The sequence below is a fragment of the Oncorhynchus keta genome, chromosome 21 (genome assembly GCF_023373465.1).
Source record: "Oncorhynchus keta strain PuntledgeMale-10-30-2019 chromosome 21, Oket_V2, whole genome shotgun sequence".
Classification (NCBI taxonomy): Eukaryota; Metazoa; Chordata; class Actinopteri; order Salmoniformes; family Salmonidae; genus Oncorhynchus; species Oncorhynchus keta.
In genome coordinates, this window is record NC_068441.1 from 56,754,662 (window position 1) to 56,773,984 (window position 19,323).

Genomic DNA, 19,323 nt, shown 5'->3' on the forward strand with positions numbered 1-19,323 from the left:
GGAACTGCAGAAGGTAATGGGGAAACTAGGGAACTGCAGAAGGTAATGGGGAAACTAGGGAACTGCAGAAGGTAATGGGGAAACTAGTGAACTGCAGAAGGTAATGGGGAAACTAGGGAACTGCAGAAGGTAATGGGGAAACTAGGGAACTGCAGAAGGTAATGGGGAAACTAGGGAACTGCAGAAGGTAATGGGGAAACTAGGGAACTGCAGAAGGTAATGGGGGAACTAGGGAACTGCAGAAGTTAATGGGGGAACTAGGGAACTGCAGAAGGTGGGCGGGGGAACTGCAGAAGGTGGGCGGGGGAACGAGGGAACTGCAGAAGGTAATGGGGGAACGAGGGAACTGCAGAAGGTAATGGGGGAACGAGGGAACTGCAGAAGGTAATGGGGGAACTAGGGAACTGCAGAAGGTAATGGGGGGGACTAGGGAACTGCAGAAGGTAATGGGGGGAACTAGGGAACTGCAGAAGGTAATGGGGGGAACTAGGGAACTGAAGAAGGTAAGTGGGGGAACTGCAGAAGGTAATGGGGCACTAGGGGACTACAGAAAGTAATCTGGGGGAACTAGGGAACTGCAGAAGGTAATGGGGGGGAACTAGGGAACTGCAGAAGGTAATGGGGGGAACTAGGGAACTGCAGAAGGTAATGGGGGAACTAGGGAACTGCAGAAGGTAAGCCGGGGAACTGCAGAAGGTAATGGGGGGGAACTAGGGAACTGCAGAAGGTAATGGGGGGAACTAGGGAACTGCAGAAGGTAATGGGGGAACTAGGGAACTGCAGAAGGTAATGGGGGAACTAGGGAACTGCAGAAGGTAATGGGGAAACTAGGGAACTGCAGAAGGTAATGGGGAAACTAGAACTGCAGAAGGTAATGGGGAACTAGGGAACTGCAGAAGGTAATGGGGGAACTAGGGAACTGCAGAAGGTAATGGGGGAACTAGGGAACTGCAGAAGGTAATGGGGGAACTAGGGAACTGCAGAAGGTAAGCCGGGGAACTGCAGAAGGTGGGCAGGGGAACTAGGGAACTGCAGAAGGTAATGGGGGAACTAGGGAACTGCAGAAGGTAATAGGGGGTGTGTATTGGCAATAGCTAGCCATATGGGACTGACTATGCCTGCTGTGTAAACTGATGTTCGTATTGTGTCCTCCCCTCAGGGTGTCCAACAGAAACGTCCCTCGGCGGCACAGAATGCCATCCTACGACGGTACTTCCTGGAGCTGACGCAGAGCTTCATCATTCCACTGGTGAGAACCTTAGAACCTGGGAACCTTAACCTGGGAACCTTATAATTTTAATAACATTACAATACATTCAGATTACACCAGGCCCCTATTCCACCACTACCACATATCTACAACACACTGTGTGTCCTCAGGCCCCTATTCCACCACTACCACATATCTACAACACACTGTGTGTCCTCAGGCCCCTACTCCACCACTACCACATATCTACAACACACTGTGTCCTCAGGCCCCTACTCCACCACTACCACATATCTACAACACACTGTGTGTCCTCAGGCCCCTACTCCACCACATATCTACAACACACTGTGTGTCCTCAGGCCCCTACTCCACCACTACCACATATCTACAACACACTGTGTGTCCTCAGGCCCCTACTCCACCACATATCTACAACACACTGTGTGTCCTCAGGCCCCTACTCCACCACTACCACATATCTACAACACACTGTGTGCCCTCAGGCCCCTCCTCCACCACATATCTACAACACACTGTGTGTCCTTAGGCCCCTACTCCACCACTACCACATCTACAACACACTGTGTGCCCTCAGGCCCCTACTCCACCACTACCACATATCTACAACACACTGTGTGTCCTCAGGCCCCTACTCCACCACATATCTACAACACACTGTGTGCCCTCAGGCCCCTACTCCACCACTACCACATATCTACAACACACTGTGTGTCCTCAGGCCCCTACTCCACCACATATCTACAACACACTGTGTGTCCTTAGGGCCCTACTCCACCACTACCACATCTACAACACACTGTGTGCCCTCAGGCCCCTACTCCACCACTACCACATATCTACAACACACTGTGTGTCCTTAGGCCCCTACTCCACCACTACCACATATCTACAACACACTGTGTGTCCTCAGGCCCCTCCTCCACCACTACCACATATCTACAACACACTGTGTGTCCTCAGGCCCCTACTCCACCACTACCACATATCTACAACACACTGTGTGTCCTCAGGCCCCTACTCCACCACATATCTACAACACACTGTGTGTCCTCAGGCCACTACTCCACCACTACCACATATCTACAACACACTGTGTGTCCTCAGGCCCCTACTCCACCACTACCACATATCTACAACACACTGTGTGTCCTCAGGCCCCTCCTCCACCACTACCACATATCTACAACACACTGTGTCCCCTCAGGCCCCTACTCCACCACTACCACATATCTACAACACACTGTGTGTCCTCAGGCCCCTACTCCACCACATATCTACAACACACTGTGTGTCCTCAGGCCACTACTCCACCACTACCACATATCTACAACACACTGTGTGTCCTCAGGCCCCTACTCCACCACTACCACATATCTACAACACACTGTGTCCTCAGGCCCCTACTCCACCACATATCTACAACACACTGTGTGTCCTCAGGCCACTACTCCACCACTACCACATATCTACAACACACTGTGTGTCCTCAGGCCCCTACTCCACCACTACCACATATCTACAACACACTGTGTGTCCTCAGGCCCCTACTCCACCACATATCTACAACACACTGTGTGTCCTCAGGCCACTACTCCACCACTACCACATATCTACAACACACTGTGTGTCCTCAGGCCCCTACTCCACCACTACCACATATCTACAACACACTGTGTGTCCTCAGGCCCCTACTCCACCACTACCACATATCTACAACACACTGTGTGTCCTCAGGCCCCTACTCCACCACTACCACATATCTACAACACACTGTGTGTCCTCAGGCCCCTACTCCACCACTACCACATATCTACAACACACTCTGTGCCCTCAGGCCCCTCCTCCACCACTACCACATATCTACAACACACTGTGTGTCCTCAGGCCCCTACTCCACCACTACCACATATCTACAACACACTGTGTGTCCTCAGGCCCCTACTCCACCACTACCACATATCTACAACACACTGTGTGCCCTCGGTCCCCTACTCCACCACTACCACATATCTACAACACACTGTGTGTCCTCAGGCCCCTACTCCACCACTACCACATATCTACAACACACTGTGTGTCCTCAGGCCCCTACTCCACCACTACCACATATCTACAACACACTGTGTGTCCTCAGGCCCCTACTCCACCACTACCACATATCTACAACACACTGTGTGCCCTCAGGCCCCTCCTCCACCACTACCACATATCTACAACACACTGTGTGCCCTCAGGCCCCTACTCCACCACTACCACATATCTACAACACACTGTGTGCCCTCAGGCCCCTCCTCCACCACTACCACATATCTACAACACACTGTGTGTCCTCAGGCCCCTACTCCACCACTACCACATATCTACAACACACTGTGTGTCCTCAGGCCCCTCCTCCACCACTACCACATATCTACAACACACTGTGTGTCCTCAGGCCCCTCCTCCACCACTACCACATATCTACAACACACTGTGTGTCCTCAGGCCCCTCCTCCACCACTACCACATATCTACAACACACTGTGTGTCCTCAGGCCCCTCCTCCACCACTACCACATATCTACAACACACTGTGTGTCCTCAGGCCCCTCCTCCACCACTACCACATATCTACAACACACTGTGTGTCCTCAGGCCCCTCCTCCACCACTACCACATATCTACAACACACTGTGTGTCCTCAGGCCCCTCCTCCACCACTACCACATATCTACAACACACTGTGTGTCCTCAGGCCCCTCCTCCACCACTACCACATATCTACAACACACTGTGTGTCCTCAGGCCCCTCCTCCACCACTACCACATATCTACAACACACTGTGTGTCCTCAGGCCCCTACTCCACCACTACCACATATCTACAACACACTGTGTGTCCTCAGGCCCCTCCTCCACCACTACCACATATCTACAACACACTGTGTGTCCTCAGGCCCCTCCTCCACCACTACCACATATCTACAACACACTGTGTGTCCTCAGGCCCCTCCTCCACCACTACCACATATCTACAACACACTGTGTGTCCTCAGGCCCCTACTCCACCACTACCACATATCTACAACACACTGTGTGTCCTCAGGCCCCTACTCCACCACTACCACATATCTACAACACACTGTGTGTCCTCAGGCCCCTCCTCCACCACTACCACATATCTACAACACACTGTGTGTCCTCAGGCCCCTCCTCCACCACTACCACATATCTACAACACACTGTGTGTCCTCAGGCCCCTCCTCCACCACTACCACATATCTACAACACACTGTGTGCCCTCAGGCCCCTACTCCACCACTACCACATATCTACAACACACTGTGTGTCCTCAGGCCCCTACTCCACCACTACCACATATCTACAACACACTGTGTGTCCTCAGGCCCCTCCACCACTACCACATATCTACAACACACTGTGTGTCCTCAGGCCCTACTCCACCCACTACCACATATCTACAACACACTGTGTGTCCTCAGGCCCCTACTCCACCACTACCACATATCTACAACACACTGTGTGTCCTCAGGCCCCTCCACCACTACCACATATCTACAACACACTGTGTGTCCTCAGGCCCCTCCTCCACCACTACCACATATCTACAACACACTGTGTGTCCTCAGGCCCCTACTCCACCACTACCACATATCTACAACACACTGTGTGTCCTCAGGCCCCTACTCCACCACTACCACATATCTACAACACACTGTGTGTCCTCAGGCCCCTACTCCACCACTACCACATATCTACAACACACTGTGTGTCCTCAGGCCCCTACTCCACCACTACCACATATCTACAACACACTGTGTGTCCTCAGGCCCCTCCTCCACCACTACCACATATCTACAACACACTGTGTGTCCTCAGGCCCCTCCTCCACCACTACCACATATCTACAACACACTGTGTGTCCTCAGGCCCCTCCTCCACCACTACCACATATCTACAACACACTGTGTGTCCTCAGGCCCCTACTCCACCACTACCACATATCTACAACACACTGTGTGTCCTCAGGCCCCTACTCCACCACATATCTACAACACACTGTGTGTCCTCAGGCCCCTACTCCACCACATATCTACAACACACTGTGTGTCCTCAGGCCCCTCCTCCACCACTACCACATATCTACAACACACTGTGTGTCCTCAGGCCCCTACTCCACCACTACCACATATCTACAACACACTGTGTGTCCTCAGGCCCCTCCACCACTACCACATATCTACAACACACTGTGTCCTCAGGCCCCTCCACCACTACCACATATCTACAACACACTGTGTGTCCTCAGGCCCCTACTCCACCACTACCACATATCTACAACACACTGTGTGTCCTCAGGCCCCTACTCCACCACTACCACATATCTACAACACACTGTGTCCTCAGGCCCCTCCACCACTACCACATATCTACAACACACTGTGTGTCCTCAGGCCCCTACTCCACCACTACCACATATCTACAACACACTGTGTGTCCTCAGGCCCCTCCTCCACCACATATCTACAACACACTGTGTGTCCTCAGGCCCCTACTCCACCACTACCACATATCTACAACACACTGTGTCCTCAGGCCCCTACTCCACCACTACCACATATCTACAACACACTGTGTGCCCTCAGGCCCCTCCTCCACCACATATCTACAACACACTGTGTGTCCTCAGGCCCCTACTCCACCACTACCACATATCTACAACACACTGTGTGTCCTCAGGCCCCTACTCCACCACTACCACATATCTACAACACACTGTGTCCTCAGGCCCCTCCTCCACCACTACCACATATCTACAACACACTGTGTGTCCTCAGGCCCCTACTCCACCACTACCACATATCTACAACACACTGTGTGCCCTCAGGCCCCTACTCCACCACTACCACATATCTACAACACACTGTGTGTTCTCAGGCCCCTACTCCACCACTACCACATATCTACAACACACTGTGTGTCCTCAGGCCCCTACTCCACCACTACCACATATCTACAACACACTGTGTGTCCTCAGGCCCCTACTCCACCACTACCACATATCTACAACACACTGTGTGTCCTCAGGCCCCTCCTCCACCACATATCTACAACACACTGTGTGTCCTCAGGCCCCTACTCCACCACTACCACATATCTACAACACACTGTGTGTCCTCAGGCCCCTCCTCCACCACTACCACATATCTACAACACACTGTGTGTCCTCAGGCCCCTCCTCCACCACTACCACATATCTACAACACACTGTGTGTCCTCAGGCCCCTCCTCCACCACTACCACATATCTACAACACACTGTGTGTCCTCAGGCCCCTCCTCCACCACTACCACATATCTACAACACACTGTGTGTCCTCAGGCCCCTCCTCCACCACTACCACATATCTACAACACACTGTGTGTCCTCAGGCCCCTCCTCCACCACTACCACATATCTACAACACACTGTGTGTCCTCAGGCCCCTCCTCCACCACTACCACATATCTACAACACACTGTGTGTCCTCAGGCCCCTCCTCCACCACTACCACATATCTACAACACACTGTGTGTCCTCAGGCCCCTCCTCCACCACTACCACATATCTACAACACACTGTGTGTCCTCAGGCCCCTCCTCCACCACTACCACATATCTACAACACACTGTGTGTCCTCAGGCCCCTCCACCACCACTACCACATATCTACAACACACTGTGTCCTCAGGCCCCTACTCCTCCACTACCACATATCTACAACACACTGTGTGTCCTCAGGCCCCTCCTCCACCACTACCACATATCTAAAACACACTGTGTGCCCTCAGTCCCGTACTCCACCACTACCACATATCTACAACACACTGTGTGTCCTCAGGCCCCTACTCCAACACTACAACACACTGTGTGTCCTCAGGCCCCTACTCCACCACTACCACATATCTACAACACACTGTGTGTCCTCAGGCCCCTACTCCACCACATATCTACAACACACTGTGTGTCCTCAGGCCCCTACTCCACCACATATCTACAACACACTGTGTGCCCTCAGGCCCCTACTCCACCACTACCAGATATCTACAACACACTGTGTGTCCTCAGGCCCCTACTCCACCACTACCACATATCTACAACACACTGTGTGCCCTCAGGCCCCTCCTCCACCACTACCACATATCTACAACACACTGTGTGTCCTCAGGCCCCTACTCCACCACTACCACATATCTACAACACACTGTGTGTCCTCAGGCCCCTACTCCACCACTACCACATATCTACAACACACTGTGTGTCCTCAGGCCCCTACTCCACCACTACCACATATCTACAACACACTGTGTGTCCTCAGGCCCCTACTCCACCACTACCACATATCTACAACACACTGTGTGTCCTCAGGCCCCTACTCCACCACATATCTACAACACACTGTGTGTCCTCAGGCCCCTACTCCACCACATATCTACAACACACTGTGTGTCCTCAGGCCCCTACTCCACCACATATCTACAACACACTGTGTGTCCTCAGGCCCCTACTCCACCACATATCTACAACACACTGTGTGTCCTCAGGCCCCTACTCCACCACTACCACATATCTACAACACACTGTGTGTCCTCAGGCCCCTACTCCACCACTACCACATATCTACAACACACTGTGTGTCCTCAGGCCCCTACTCCACCACATATCTACAACACACTGTGTGTCCTCAGGCCCCTACTCCACCACATATCTACAACACACTGTGTGGCCTCAGGCCCCTACTCCACCACTACCACATATCTACAACACACTGTGTGTCCTCAGGCCCCTCCTCCACCACTACCACATATCTACAACACACTGTGTGTCCTCAGGCCCCTACTCCACCACTACCACATATCTACAACACACTGTGTGTCCTCAGGCCCCTCCTCCACCACTACCACATATCTACAACACACTGTGTGTCCTCAGGCCCTACTCCACCACTACCACATATCTACAACACACTGTGTGTCCTCAGGCCCCTACTCCACCACTACCACATATCTACAACACACTGTGTGCCCTCAGGCCCCTCCTCCACCACTACCACATATCTACAACACACTGTGTGTCCTCAGGCCCCTACTCCACCACTACCACATATCTACAACACACTGTGTGTCCTCAGGCCCCTACCCACCACTACCACATATCTACAACACACTGTGTGTCCTCAGGCCCCTACTCCACCACTACCACATATCTACAACACACTGTGTGTCCTCAGGCCCCTACTCCACCACTACCACATATCTACAACACACTGTGTGTCCTCAGGCCCCTACTCCACCACATATCTACAACACACTGTGTGTCCTCAGGCCCCTACTCCACCACATATCTACAACACACTGTGTGTCCTCAGGCCCCTACTCCACCACATATCTACAACACACTGTGTGTCCTCAGGCCCCTACTCCACCACATATCTACAACACACTGTGTGTCCTCAGGCCCCTACTCCACCACATATCTACAACACACTGTGTGTCCTCAGGCCCCTACTCCACCACTACCACATATCTACAACACACTGTGTGTCCTCAGGCCCCTACTCCACCACTACCACATATCTACAACACACTGTGTGTCCTCAGGCCCCTCCTCCACCACTACCACATATCTACAACACACTGTGTGTCCTCAGGCCCCTCCTCCACCACTACCACATATCTACAACACACTGTGTGTCCTCAGGCCCCTACTCCACCACTACCACATATCTACAACACACTGTGTGTCCTCAGGCCCCTACTCCACCACTACCACATATCTACAACACACTGTGTGTCCTCAGGCCCCTCCTCCACCACTACCACATATCTACAACACACTGTGTGTCCTCAGGCCCCTACTCCACCACATATCTACAACACACTGTGTGTCCTCAGGCCCCTACTCCACCACTACCACATATCTACAACACACTGTGTGTCCTCAGGCCCCCTACTCCACCACATATCTACAACACACTGTGTGTCCTCAGGCCCCTCCTCCACCACTACCACATATCTACAACACACTGTGTGTCCTCAGGCCCCTACTCCACCACTACCACATATCTACAACACACTGTGTGTCCTCAGGCCACTACTCCACCACTACCACATATCTACAACACACTGTGTCCTCAGGCCCCTCCTCCACCACTACCACATATCTACAACACACTGTGTGTCCTCAGGCCCCTACTCCACCACTACCACATATCTACAACACACTGTGTGTCCTCAGGCCACTACTCCACCACTACCACATATCTACAACACACTGTGTGTCCTCAGGCCCCTCCTCCACCACATATCTACAACACACTGTGTGTCCTCAGGCCCCTCCTCCACCACTACCACATATCTACAACACACTGTGTGTCCTCAGGCCCCTACTCCACCACTACCACATATCTACAACACACTGTGTGTCCTCAGGCCACTACTCCACCACTACCACATATCTACAACACACTGTGTGTCCTCAGGCCACTACTCCACCACTACCACATATCTACAACACACTGTGTGTCCTCAGGCCACTACTCCACCACTACCACATATCTACAACACACTGTGTGTCCTCAGGCCACTACTCCACCACTACCACATATCTACAACACACTGTGTGTCCTCAGGCCACTACTCCACCACTACCACATATCTACAACACACTGTGTGTCCTCAGGCCACTACTCCACCACTACCACATATCTACAACACACTGTGTGTCCTCAGGCCCCTCCTCCACCACTACCACATATCTACAACACAAAATCCACGTGTGTGTTGTTTAACAGTCCCCGCTGTTCTATAAGGTGTATTTAAAAAATGTAATCTGATTCTATACCTTGGTCTTCCATTTTTTTTTTTTTTACCTTTATTTAACCAGGCAAGTCAGTTAAGAACAAATTCTTATTTTCAATGACGGCTGAGGAACAGTGGGGTTAACTGCCTGTTCAGGGGCAGAACGACAGATTTGTACCTTGTCAGCTCTGGGATTTGAACTTGCAACCTTTCGGTTACTAGTCCAACGCTCTAACCACTAGGCTACCCTGCCGCCCCAGATTAAATTTTTTAAATAAGGTGTATTTAAAAAATGCAATCTGGTTCTATTGCTTAAATCTGTTACCTGATGTGGAGTAGAGTTCCACGTAGTCATGGCTCTATGTCGTACATAGAGTTCCACGTAGTCATGGCTCTATGTCGTACATAGAGTTCCACGTAGTCATGGCTCTATGTCGTACATAGAGTTCCATAGTCTGTTCTATACTTTTGGGGAGTCTGAAGAGACCTCTGGTGGCATGTCTTGTGGGGTATGGATGGGTGTCTGAGCTGTGTGCCAGTAGTTCAAACAGACAGCTCAGTGCATTCAACATGTCAATACCTCTCATAAATACAAGTAGTGATAAAGTCAATCTCTCCTCCACTTTGAGCCAGGAGAGATTGACATGCATATTATTAATATTAGCTCTCTTTGTACATCCAAGGGCTAGCCGTGCTGCCCTGTTCTGAGCCTTGGTCCCTTTTTGTGGTACCTGACAACACGACTGAACAGTAGTCCAGGTGTGATAAAACTAGGACCTGTAGGACCTACCTTGTTGATAGTGCTGTTAAGAAGGCAGAGCAGCGCTTTATTATGGACAGACTTCTCCCCATCTTAGCTACTGTTGTATCAATATGTTTTGACCATGACAGTTTATAATCCAGGGTTTAGTCACCTTGCTCAATTTCCACATGATTTATTACCAGATATAATTAAGGTTTAGTGAATGATTTGTCCCAAATACAATGCTTTTACTTTTATAAATATTTAGGAATAACTTATTCCTTCCCACCCTCTCTGAAACTAAATGCAGCGCTTTAAGTGTTGCAGTCATTTCAGTCGCTGTAGTAGCTGACGTGTAAAGTGTTGAGTCATCAGCATACATAGACACACTGGCTTTACTCAAAGCCAGTGGCATGTCATTAGTAAAGATTTTTAAAAGTATGGGGCCTAGACAGCTGCCCTGGGGAATTCCGTTTCTACCTGGATTTTGTTGGAGAGTCTTCCATTAAAGAACACCCCCTGTGTTCTGTTAGACAGGTAATTCTTTATCCACAATATAGCAGGGGGTGTAAAGCCACAACACATACGTTTTTCCAGCAACAGAATATGATCGATAATGTCAAAAGCCGCACCGAAGTCTAACAATTTTTTTCATCAATTTCACTCAGCCAAATCAAAGGTTATTTGTCACATGCGCTGAATACAACACGTGTAACCCTTACAGTTAAATGCCCTTAACCAACAATGCAGTTTTAAGAAAATACATAAAGTACGAGATAAGAACTAGGGAACTACAGAAAGTAATGGGGGGAACAACAAATAATTAAAGAGCGTAAATGACACTGTGCTCTATGCAGGGGTACCGGTGTCAATGTAATTTAGGTAATATGTACATGTATGTAGAGTTATTAAAGTGACTATGCATAGATAATAACAGAGAGTAGCAGCAGCGAAGAAGGGGGGGGGGGCAATGCAAATACTCTGGGTAGCCATTTGATTAGCTGTACAGGAGTCTCATCAGTCATTTGTGTAAGTGCTGTGTTTATTGAATGTCCTTCCCTATCAGTGTGCTGAAAGTCTGTCAATTTGTTTACTGTAAAATAGCATTGTATCTGGTCAAACACCATTTTTTCCCCCCTAAAAGTTTACTAAAGGTTGGTAACGGGCTGATTGGTCGGCTATTTGATTGGTTGGCTATTTGTAAAGGGGACATTATTATTCTTAGGTAGTGGAATGACTTTACCTTCCCTCCAGGCCTGAGGGCACACACTTTCTAGTAGGATGAAATTGAAGATGTGGCAAATAGGAGATGTAATATTGTCCACTATTATCCTCTGTAATTTTCCATCCAAGTTGTCAGACCCCGGTGGCTTGTCATTGTTGATAGACAACAATACTTTTTTCACTTCTTCCACACTGACTTTACGGAATTCAAAAAAAATTACAATGCCTGTTTTTCATAATCTGGTCAGATATACTTGGACATGTAGTGTAAGCATTTGTTGTTTGCTAATCTTGCCAATGAAAAAATAATTAAAGTAGTTGGCAATATCAGTGGGTTTTGTGATGAATGAGCCATCTAAATTCAACGAATGAGGGAGCTAAGTTTGTCTTTTTTAGTCCCAACATTTCATTGAAGGTGCTACAAAGCTTTTTACCCTCATTCTTTGTCATTTTTCTTCGTTTATTCTTAGTTAGTTAGTTTCTTTTTTTAAATTCAGTATTTGCAGTACGTTTGCCAATAGGTTGGGTTGCCAGACTTATTTGCATTTCTTTTTCCTCATCCTTCTCAACCATACCATGTTTAAATTCCTCATCAATCCCACAGGGATTTAACTGGTTTTACAGTCATTTTCTTAATGGGTTCATGTTTATTAGTAACTGGAATAAGACATTTCATTAATGTGTCCAGTGCAGCGTCTCCTCATTACACACCACAGACCAGCAGCGTCTGGTTGCTCCTCATTATACACCACGGACCAACAACTATTCTTTACATCAACAACATATGATTCACTACAAAACGTATTGTATGACCTCTTATACACTATATTAGGCTATATTATGACCTCTATGACCTCTTATACACCTTATTAGGCCCAGCCTGTCCTCTTATACACTATATTAGGCCCAGCCTGTCCTCTTATACACTATATTAGGCCCAGCCTGTCCTCTTATACACTATATTAGGCCCAGCCTGTCCTCTTATATACTATATTAGACCCAGCCTGACCTCTTATACACTATATTAGGCCCAGCCTGTCCTCTTATACACTAGATTTGGCCCAGCCTGTCCACTTATACACTATATTAGGCCCAGCCTGTCCTCTTATACACTAGATTAGGCCCAGCCTGTCCTCTTATACACTATATTAGGCCCAGCCTGTCCTCTTATACACTATATTAGGCCCAGCCTGTCCTCTTATACACTATATTAGGCCCAGCCTGTCCTCTTATACACTATATTAGGCCCAGCCTGTCCTCTTATACACTATATTAGGCCCAGCCTGTCCTCTTATACACTATATTAGGCCCAGCCTGTCCTCTTATACACTATATTAGACCCAGCCTGTCCTCTTATACACTATATTAAGCCCAGCCTGTCCTCTTATACACTATATTAGACCCAGCCTGTCCTCTTATACACTAGATTAGGCCCAGCCTGTCCTCTTATACACTATATTAGGCCCAGCCTGTCCTCTTATACACTATATTAAGCCCAGCCTGTCCTCTTATACACTATATTAGGCCCAGCCTGTCCTCTTATACACTATATTAAGCCCAGCCTGTCCTCTTATACACTAGATTAGGCCCAGCCTGTCCTCTTATACACTATATTAAGCCCAGCCTGTCCTCTTATACACTATATTAGACCCAGCCTGTCCTCTTATACACTATATTAGGCCCAGCCTTTGGAACTGTGGTTTTCCTAGATATGGCTACTATATTGTGATCACTACATCTGATGGATCTGGATGCTGCTTTAAAGCACATTTCTGCAGCATTAGTAAAAATGTGATCAATTCATGTTGATGATTTCCTTCCTGTTCTGTTTGTAACTACCCTGGTAGGTTGACGGTTTAGTTCCTGTTCTGTTTGTAACGACCCTGGTAGGTTGACGGTTTAGTTCCTGTTCTGTTTGTAACGACCCTGGTAGGTTGAGGGTTTAGTTCCTGTTCTGTTTGTAACTACCCTGGTAGGTTGACGGTTTAGTTCCTGTTCTGTTTGTAACGACCCTGGTAGGTTGACGGTTTAGTTCCTGTTCTGTTTGTAACTACCCTGGTAGGTTGACGGTTTAGTTCCTGTTCTGTTTGTAACGACCCTGGTAGGTTGACGGTTTAGTTCCTGTTCTGTTTGTAACTACCCTGGTAGGTTGACGGTTTAGTTCCTGTTCTGTTTGTAACGACCCTGGTAGGTTGACGGTTTAGTTCCTGTTCTGTTTGTAACTACCCTGGTAGGTTGACGGTTTAGTTCCTGTTCTGTTTGTAACGACCCTGGTAGGTTGAGGGTTTAGTTCCTGTTCTGTTTGTAACTACCCTGGTAGGTTGACGGTTTAGTTCCTGTTCTGTTTGTAACTACCCTGGTAGGTTGACGGTTTAGTTCCTGTTCTGTTTGTAACTACCCTGGTAGGTTGACGGTTTAGTTCCTGTTCTGTTTGTAACGACCCTGGTAGGTTGACGGTTTAGTTCCTGTTCTGTTTGTAACTACCCTGGTAGGTTGACGGTTTAGTTCCTGTTCTGTTTGTAACGACCCTGGTAGGTTGACGGTTTAGTTCCTGTTCTGTTTGTAACTACCCTGGTAGGTTGACGGTTTAGTTCCTGTTCTGTTTGTAACGACCCTGGTAGGTTGACGGTTTAGTTCCTGTTCTGTTTGTAACTACCCTGGTAGGTTGACGGTTTAGTTACTGTTCTGTTTGTAACGACCCTGGTAGGTTGACGGTTTAGTTCCTGTTCTGTTTGTAACTACCCTGGTAGGTTGACGGTTTAGTTCCTGTTCTGTTTGTAACGACCCTGGTAGGTTGACGGTTTAGTTCCTGTTCTGTTTGTAACGACCCTGGTAGGTTGACGGTTTAGTTCCTGTTCTGTTTGTAACTACCCTGGTAGGTTGACGGTTTAGTTCCTGTTCTGTTTGTAACGACCCTGGTAGGTTGACGGTTTAGTTCCTGTTCTGTTTGTAACGACCCTGGTAGGTTGACGGTTTAGTTGCTGTTCTGTTTGTAACGACCCTGGTAGGTTGACGGTTTAGTTCCTGTTCTGTTTGTAACTACCCTGGTAGGTTGACGGTTTAGTTGCTGTTCTGTTTGTAACTACCCTGGTAGGTTGACGGTTTAGTTCCTGTTCTGTTTGTAACGACCCTGGTAGGTTGACGGTTTAGTTCCTGTTCTGTTTGTAACGACCCTGGTAGGTTGAGGGTTTAGTTCCTGTTCTGTTTGTAACGACCCTGGTAGGTTGACGGTTTAGTTACTGTTCTGTTTGTAACGACCCTGGTAGGTTGACGGTTTAGTTCCTGTTCTGTTTGTAACTACATTTACATTACATTTAAGTCATTTAGCAGACGCTCTTATCCAGAGCGACTTACAAATTGGTGCATACACCTTATGACAACCAGTGGAACAGCCACTTGCATCTAAATCTTGTTGGGGGGGTGAGAAGGATTACTTACCCTTACTTACCCTATCCTAGGTATTCCTTGAAGAGGTGGGGTTTCAGGTGTCTCCGGAAGGTGGTGATTGACTCCGCTGTCCTGGCGTCGTGAGGGAGTTTGTTCCACCATTGGGGGCCAGAGCAGCGAACAGTTTTGACTGGGCTGAGCGGGAACTGTACTTCCTCAGTGGTAGGGAGGCGAGCAGGCCAGAGGTGGATGAACGCAGTGCCCTTGTTTGGGTGTAGGGCCTGATCAGAGCCTGGAGGTACTGAGGTGCCGTTCCCCTCACAGCTCCGTAGGCGAGCACCATGGTCTTGTAGCGGATGCGAGCTTCAACTGGAAGCCAGTGGAGAGAGCGGAGGAGCGGGGTGACGTGAGAGAACTTGGGAAGGTTGAACACCAGACGGGCTGCGGCGTTCTGGATGAGTTGTAGGGGTTTAATGGCACAGGCAGGGAGCCCAGCCAACAGCGAGTTGCAGTAATCAAGACGGGAGATGACAAGTGCCTGGATTAGGACCTGCGCCGCTTCCTGTGTGAGGCAGGGTCGTACTCTGCGGATGTTGTAGAGCATGAACCTACAGGAACGGGACACCGCCTTGATGTTAGTTGAGAACGTCAGGGTGTTGTCCAGGATCACGCCAAGGTTCTTAGCGCTCTGGGAGGAGGACACAATGGAGTTGTCAACCGTGATGGCGAGATCATGGAACGGGCAGTCCTTCCCCGGGAGGAAGAGGAGCTCCGTCTTGCTGAGGTTCAGCTTGAGGTGGTGATCCGTCATCCACACTGATATGTCTGCCAGACATGCAGAGATGCGATTCGCCACCTGGTCATCAGAAGGGGGAAAGGAGAAGATTAATTGTGTGTCGTCTGCATAGCAATGATAGGAGAGACCATGTGAGGTTATGACAGAGCCAAGTGACTTGGTGTATAGCGAGAATAAGAGAGGGCCTAGAACAGAGCCCTGGGGGACACCAGTGGTGAGAGCGCGTGGTGAGGAGACAGATTCTCGCCACGCCACCTGGTAGGAGCGACCTGTCAGGTAGGACGCAATCCAAGCGTGGGCCGCGCCGGAGATGCCCAACTCGGAGAGGGTGGAGAGGAGGATCTGATGGTTCACAGTATCGAAGGCAGCCGATAGGTCTAGAAGGATGAGAGCAGAGGAGAGAGAGTTAGCTTTAGCAGTGCGGAGCGCCTCCGTGATACAGAGAAGAGCAGTCTCAGTTGAATGACTAGTCTTGAAACCTGACTGATTTGGATCAAGAAGGTCATTCTGAGAGAGATAGCGGTAGAGCTGGCCAAGGACGGCACGCTCAAGAGTTTTGGAGAGAAAAGAGAGAAGGGATACTGGTCTGTAGTTGTTGACATCGGAGGGATCGAGTGTAGGTTTTTTCAGAAGGGGTGCAACTCTCGCTCTCTTGAAGACGGGAGGGACGTAGCCAGCGGTCAGGGATGAGTTGATGAGCGAGGTGAGGTAAGGGAGAAGGTCTCCGGAAATGGTCTGGAGAAGAGAGGAGGGGATAGGGTCAAGCGGGCAGGTTGTTGGGCGGCCGGCGTCACAAGACGCAAGATTTCATCTGGAGAGAGAGGGGAGAAAGAGGTCAGAGCATAGGGTAGGGCAGTGTGAGCAGAACCAGCGGTGTCGTTTGACTTAGCAAACGAGGATCGGATGTCATCGACCTTCTTTTCAAAATGGTTGACGAAGTCATCTGCAGAGAGGGAGGAGGGAGGGGGGAGGATTCAGGAGGGAGGAGAAGGTGGCAAAGAGCTTCCTAGGGTTAGAGGCAGATGCTTGGAATTTAGAATGGTAGAAAGTGGCTTTAGCAGCAGAGACAGAGGAGGAAAATGTAGAGAGGAGGGAGTGAAAGGATGCCAGGTCCGCAGGGAGGCGAGTTTTCCTCCATTTCCGCTCGGCTGCCCGGAGCCCTGTTCTGTGAGCTCGCAATGAGTCGTCGAGCCACGGAGCGGGAGGGGAGGACCGAGCCGGCCTGGAGGATAGGGGACATAGAGAGTCAAAGGATGCAGTAAGGGAGGAGAGGAGGGTTGAGGAGGCAGAATCAGGAGATAGGTTGGAGAAAGTTTGAGCAGAGGGAAGAGATGATAGGATGGAAGAGGAGAGAGTAGCGGGGGAGAGAGAGCGAAGGTTGGGACGGCGCGATACCATCCGAGTAGGGGCAGTGTGGGAAGTGTTGGATGAGAGCGAGAGGGAAAAGGATACAAGGTAGTGGTCGGAGACTTGGAGGGGAGTTGCAATGAGGTTAGTGGAAGAACAGCATCTAGTAAAGATGAGGTCAAGCGTATTGCCTGCCTTGTGAGTAGGGGGGGAAGGTGAGAGGGTGAGGTCAAAAGAGGAGAGGAGTGGAAAAAAGGAGGCAGAGAGGAATGAGTCAAAGGTAGACGTGGGGAGGTTAAAGTCGCCCAGAACTGTGAGAGGTGAGCCGTCCTCAGGAAAGGAGCTTATCAAGGCATCAAGCTCATTGATGAACTCTCCGAGGGAACCTGGAGGGCGATAAATGATAAGGATGTTAAGCTTGAAAGGGCTGGTAACTGTGACAGCATGGAATTCAAAGGAGGCAATAGACAGATGGGTAAGGGGAGAAAGAGAGAAAGACCACTTGGGAGAGATGAGGATCCCGGTGCCACCACCCCGCTGACCAGAAGCTCTCGGGGTGTGCGAGAACACGTGGGCGGACGAGGAGAGAGCAGTAGGAGTAGCAGTGTTATCTGTGGTGATCCATGTTTCCGTCAGTGCCAAGAAGTCAAGCGACTGGAGGGAGGCATAGGCTGAGATGAACTCTGCCTTGTTGGCCGCAGATCGGCAGTTCCAGAGGCTACCGGAGACCTGGAACTCCACGTGGGTCGTACGAGCTGGGACCACCAGACTAGGGTGGTCGCGGCCACGCGGTGTGGAGCCTGGTAGGTTGACGGTTTAGTTCCTGTTCTGTTTGTAACGACCCTGGTAGGTTGACGGTTTAGTTCCTGTTCTGTTTGTAACTACCCTGGTAGGTTGACGGTTTAGTTCCTGTTCTGTTTGTAACGACCCTGGTAGGTTGACGGTTTAGTTCCTGTTCTGTTTGTAACGACCCTGGTAGGTTGACGGTTTAGTTCCTGTTCTGTTTGTAACTACCCTGGTAGGTTGACGGTTTAGTTCCTGTTCTGTTTGTAACTACCCTGGTAGGTTGACGGTTTAGTTCCTGTTCTGTTTGTAACGACCCTGGTAGGTTGACGGTTTAGTTCCTGTTCTGTTTGTAACGACCCTGGTAGGTTGACGGTTTAGTTCCTGTTCTGTTTGTAACTACCCTGGTAGGTTGACGGTTTAGTTACTGTTCTGTTTGTAACGACCCTGGTAGGTTGACGGTTTAGTTCCTGTTCTGTTTGTAACGACCCTGGTAGGTTGACGGTTTAGTTCCTGTTCTGTTTGTAACTACCCTGGTAGGTTGACGGTTTAGTTCCTGTTCTGTTTGTAACTACCCTGGTAGGTTGACGGTTTAGTTCCTGTTCTGTTTGTAACTACCCTGGTAGGTTGACGGTTTAGTTCCTGTTCTGTTTGTAACTACCCTGGTAGGTTGACGGTTTAGTTCCTGTTCTGTTTGTAACTACCCTGGTAGGTTGACGGTTTAGTTCCTGTTCTGTTTGTAACGACCCTGGTAGGTTGACGGTTTAGATCCTGTTCTGTTTGTAACTATCCTGGTAGGTTGACGGTTTAGTTCCTGTTCTGTTTGTAACTACCCTGGTAGGTTGACGGTTTAGTTCCTGTTCTGTTTGTAACTACCCTGGTAGGTTGACGGTTTAGTTCCTGTTCTGTTTGTAACTACCCTGGTAGGTTGACGGTTTAGTTCCTGTTCTGTTTGTAACTACCCTGGTAGGT

The 19,323-nt window shown here is 49.5% G+C and overlaps 1 protein-coding gene across 50 annotated transcripts in view; it reads left to right on the forward strand.

The window, feature by feature from the left end:
• The window catches only part of dennd6aa (DENN/MADD domain containing 6Aa), a 118,690-nt gene that overhangs the window by 58,665 nt on the left and 40,702 nt on the right, over positions 1–19,323 (forward strand). For all 50 annotated transcript variants that reach the window (XM_052474430.1, XM_052474437.1, XM_052474443.1 and 47 more), the window contains exon 14: positions 1,160–1,249. In XM_052474430.1, coding sequence (XP_052330390.1) covers positions 1,160–1,249 — 90 coding nt within the window. The remainder of the gene's footprint in view (positions 1–1,159; positions 1,250–19,323) is intronic.